We start from the raw sequence: 5,000 nt of genomic DNA on the forward strand, positions 1-5,000 counted from the left end.
CCAGTGGCAATCCCATATCTCCACAGTCTGGGACCGAACTCTATCCTCCAAGATGACAACGCTCGCCCCCACAGGGCGGGGTTCGTCAGAGACTACCTCCAGAATGTGGGAGTGGAGAGGATGGAATGGCCTGCTAGCAGTCCTGACCTCCGATTGAAAACTTGTGGGATCAGCTTGGGCGTGCTTTTCGTGCCAGAGTGACCAACACAATCACGTTGGCTGACTTGCGACAAATGCTGGTTGAAGAATGGGATGCCATCCCACAGCAGTGTATGACCACCAAAGACCAAACGAGTCAATGGCAGAATAAGCTGTTTGGCATTGGCAGAGAAGTTTTGGCAAATTTTTCATGGGCGCAACACACATGATGAGCAGCTCTGCTGCTGATCCCACAAGTGCATGTTCCTTACAAATGGGGCACCATTTGAAAGAGAACTATACATGCTTTCCAACGGTATAAGATTTATTGCAAAAAGCATTGTTACCACAGAGAAATAATCAACCAAACACAAATTTCCTTACTTTTTGTGCTAAATTTATATAATTATAATCAGGATCAATATAGTTCTAATACAGGATAAATAAAGTTCTAATCAGAATCAATATAGTTCTAATAGAGGATCAATATAGTTCTAATCAGGATCAATAAAGGTCTAGGAAGGATCAATTTAGTTATAATCAGGATCAATATAGTTATCATACAAGATCAATATATACTTATAATCAGGATCAATATAGTTCTAATACAGGATCAATATAGTACTCATACAGGGCCCAAGAAAGTGGATGATGTCGCGCGATGATGTCACTGTGTTTGACCAATGGGGTCTAGCAGGCTTCTCTGTGCTATTCCGGTTTATCTATCGTTGAGCTTAGCTAGCTGTGCTAAAATGTTTATGCTAGGCTACGCGTGCTACGACTTGTGTTTTGTGTCTTTATGCTAGCTCCCAAGACGCTGAAGAGAGAACGGTACATATATGTATATAAATATATATACAACGTCTGCATCACCTCAATAATTCATAAACAGGAAGCCCTCATATAGATGACCTCACTTCCTCTCTGCCGCAACCCCACTGAACTGTGTGCGTTTGTGTGTGTGTGTCTTTCGGTAAGTGTGTGTGTGTTTGTGAATCTGTTCGTGTGACTGTGCATGTGTGTGGCCGTGTGTGTTTGTGTGTGTTTCTGGGTGTGTCTTTCTGTATTTGTGTGTGTGTGTGTTCGTGTGTGTGTCTGTGTGTGTGTTTAGTGATGAACAACTGTTTACACGACCCCCCGTTCCACTGCTGCCCTTAGCGAGGTTGAGATGTTGTTTTTGGTCTTCCTGTCTGTTCCCATGGCGATGAAAAGAGAGGGGAGGAAGGGGAGGAGGAGGAGGATAGAGATGGAGAGAGGAGGGAAGGAGGAGAGATTGAGAGGGAGAGAGGGGCGAGAGAAACAATAAACAGCACAAGGAGGGACTGATAAAAACTGTATTATTCTGTTCTATTGAAGGCTGTTCTAATGTCAAGTGTTCTCTCACGCTCGCTCTCTGTCTCTCTCTCTCTCTCTCGCTCCCTCGCCCTCTCTCTCTCTCTTGCTCTCTGATTAATTAGGTATTATTGTGTTTGTCTGGTGTGCCAGGCTCTCTTTCTCTCTCTCTCTCTCCTTGTTTTTCTCTGCTCCTCTACCTCTCTCGACCGCTCTTCCTCTGTGTCTCCGCAGGGCAGACAGATTCCATGCCTGAAATGCTAATTAGTGTGTCCATTGCCAAAACACACACACACACACACACACACACACACACACACACACACACACACACACACACACACACACACACACACACACACACACTCTCTCTCTCTAGTGGGTGTATTATGGTCTTGATAGGGAATCTGTCGAGCAGCTGCGGTCCAGCTATGTCATAAACTCCATTACCCACGATGCCCCTGTCCCACCTGCCCCTCAAAACCTCTCTCTCTCTCTCTCTCTCTCTCTCTCTCTCTCTCTCTCTCTCTTTTTTTTTTTGAATTTGCTGTGAAATTGCATGCTATGGCACCGGGGGAAGTTCACAGCTTGTTTAAACTCTGTTACCCAGAATCCCTGGCGGGGATACAGGGGTGGGGGGCTGGTTGTGAGGGGGATGAACCCCGATACAGCCAGCTGCCCCTTTGAGGCGGGACCCCCACTCCCGCCCTGGTTGTGTGTATATGAAACGCCAACCCAGCTCAGCCAAGCTCAGCCCGCTGTGTGTGCGTGTGTATGTGTGTGTGTACGTGTGTGTGTGTGTGTGTGCGTGCCTGCCTGTGTGCATGTGTGTGTGTGTACGCGCATGCCTGTGTGTGTGCGTGCGTGCCTGTGTTTGCTCGTGTGTGTACGTGCGGCCGTGTGTGTGCGTGCGTGCCTGTGTTTGCTTGTGTGTGTACGTGCGGGCGTGTGTGCGTGCGGCCGTGTGCAATAAAAAGCGAGGCCTCAGAATTCTGTTCATCAGGATTTCTTACTTTGATGCTGCAGCTGTAAATTTGCATCCTCTTGACATCCATTCTCATAGTCTCTCTCCCGTTCTCCCTCCCTCTCTACCAGGGGACATCACACAGAAGGGCTATGAGAAGAAAAGGTCCAAGCTGATTGGTCCATACCTCCCACAAGCGCCAGGTGAGAGTCTTCATCTTGCATCGTTCAGTTTGGTCTGGCGAGAGAGAGATCACATGATCAGTTAATCAGTGAATTAAAGGCAGGATAGGCCGGTGCTGGTTATGGTGTCGACTCCCAGCAGAAAGGTTCTGGGTTCGATCTCTGATGTCCTCAGTCGACCTGTGGGCCTCCTCGAGCAAGATGACCCCTAACCCTCTACCTGCTCCTTAATGACCTGTCTCTGTACTGTCTAACCCCTACCTGCTCCTTAATGACCTGTCTCTGTACTGTCTAACCCCTACCTGCTCCTTAATGACCTGTCTCTGTACTGTCTAACCCCTACCTGCTCCTTAATGACCTGTCTCTGTACTGTCTAACCCCTACCTGCTCCTTAATGACCTGTCTCTGTACTGTCTAACCCCTACCTGCCCCTTAATGACCTGTCTCTGTACTGTCTAACCCCTACCTGCTCCTTAATGACCTGTCTCTGTACTGTCTACCCCCTACCTGCTCCTTAATGACCTGTCTCTGTACTGTCTAACCCCTACCTGCTCCTTAATGACCTGTCTCTGTACTGTCTAACCCCTACCCTCTCCTTACTGACGGTGGAGCAGCAGACATGTACCCTGATGTTAGACAGTGGGCTTCATGATGATGAAGGCTTGCGGTGCCGTAATAGGGTCACATGACTGCTCATCCCTTTCCTTGGTTTCCAGGAAGAGCTGGAGGGTTCTCTAGGGACACGTGCACGCACACATGCATGTACAGACACACACACACGCAGAAGCATGCATGCTTTCTGTGAAAGCTTTTACTGGAATACTGTGTGTGTGTGTGTGTGTGTGTGTGTGTGTATGTGTGTGTGTGTGTGTGTGTGTGTGTGTGTGTGTGTGTGTGTGTGTATATGTGTGTGTGTGTCTGGAATCATGGCAATGTGCAAAGAATGACTGGAGTTTTTTTACCATTTGGCATGTGTGAGTGTGTGTGTGTGTCTGCATGTGGGGTGTGAGTGTCTGTGTGTGTGTCTGCATGTTAGTGAGTGTGTGTGTGTGTGTGTGTCTGTGTGTGTGTGTGTGTGTGTGTGTCTGCGTGTGTGTGTGTGTCTGCATGTGTGTGTGTCTGCATGTGTTTGTCTGCATGTGTGCGTTTGTATTTGTGTGTGTGTGCGTCAGGAAATGCCTGCATGTGCACCTGCGTGTACTTCATCAAAAAATACGTTTGACAGGAAATGCATTCTGGGAAAGATTTAGGGGTGTGAGAGAATGTCTGGTATTTACATTCAGACTCTGTGTTAGGTCGGTCACACACAGATACACACACACACACACACACACACACACACACACACACACACACACACACACACACACACACACACACACACACACACATACACACATTCAATTCATACAGTCATAGTTCACAACATTTTTGGACCACATTTTGTATCTAATTCAGATCAAACAACTGGTCAAATTAGATTCTAGTCCAGAGAGTCCAGATCTAGTCTATGTATCTAATCTAAACCACCTAATCCAGATTGTTAACTCTGGATTCGTAGCACTTTGAGTCAGACCTGTTCGAAGGCAGAGGTGTCCCGCTGTGATCGTTATTGACCAATCAGGCTATTCAACGATGCCATGGTACTCACTTTAAAAAAACGTCTGTCCTGTCCCCTTGTCCTCCTGTCCTCCTGTCCCCCTGTCCCCCTGTCCTCCTCCTGTCCTCCTGTCCTCCTCCTGTCCTCCTGTCTGTCCTCCTGTCCTCCTCCTGTCCTCCTCCTGCCTGTCCTCCTCCTGTCCTCCTGTCCTTCTCCTGTCCTCCTCCTGTCTGTCCTCCTCCTGTCCTCCTCCTGTCCTGTAGGGATGGAGGTGTCTGGGGGTCCGGAACGGAGACCCCCGGTGACTTCGGCCTCTTCCACGCGGTACCACCGCCGCCGGTCCTCGGGAACCCGGGACGAGCGCTACAGATCAGGTACGAGTCCCGGGTCAACTAGTGCCTTGCTCTGCCAGCTGAAGTAGAAAGGGAATAGAACCACTCACCCTGGCAGTGTGAGCGTATGTGTGTGTGTGTGTGTGTGTGTGTGTGTGTGTGTGTGTGTGTGTGTGCGTGTGTGTGTGTCTGCATGTGTGTGTGTGTCTGCATGTGTGTGTGTGGTTAGTGCCTTGCTCTACCAGTTGAGGTGGACAGGGAAAGGGACCCCTCACCCTGGCAGTGTTAGTGCCTTGCCCCACCAGATGAGGCAGAGCGTTCTGGATTCAGTCCAGACAGTCCAATACTCTGGGCCGTAACGTTGCACACATCCGATCTTAAACCTGGATCATATTCATATTCCGTTCATTCGATATGAAACCAAACATGAATAAAGGTGATGGGCTGACAGG

At 48.7% G+C, this 5,000-nt stretch overlaps 1 protein-coding gene across 2 annotated transcripts in view; it reads left to right on the forward strand.

Moving 5' to 3' along the window:
• Nucleotides 1-5,000, forward strand: part of dip2cb (disco-interacting protein 2 homolog Cb) — a gene marked incomplete at its 3' end in the record, with an annotated part of 67,752 nt that overhangs the window by 34,931 nt on the left and 27,821 nt on the right. For both annotated transcript variants that reach the window (XM_079750227.1, XM_079750228.1), the window contains exons 2-3: nt 2,566-2,637; nt 4,480-4,590. In XM_079750227.1, the coding sequence (XP_079606353.1) occupies nt 2,566-2,637; nt 4,480-4,590 (183 nt within the window). The remainder of the gene's footprint in view (nt 1-2,565; nt 2,638-4,479; nt 4,591-5,000) is intronic.

Source organism: Pollachius pollachius (genome assembly GCF_949987615.1).
Source record: "Pollachius pollachius genome assembly, chromosome: 14".
NCBI classification, from domain to species: Eukaryota; Metazoa; Chordata; class Actinopteri; order Gadiformes; family Gadidae; genus Pollachius; species Pollachius pollachius.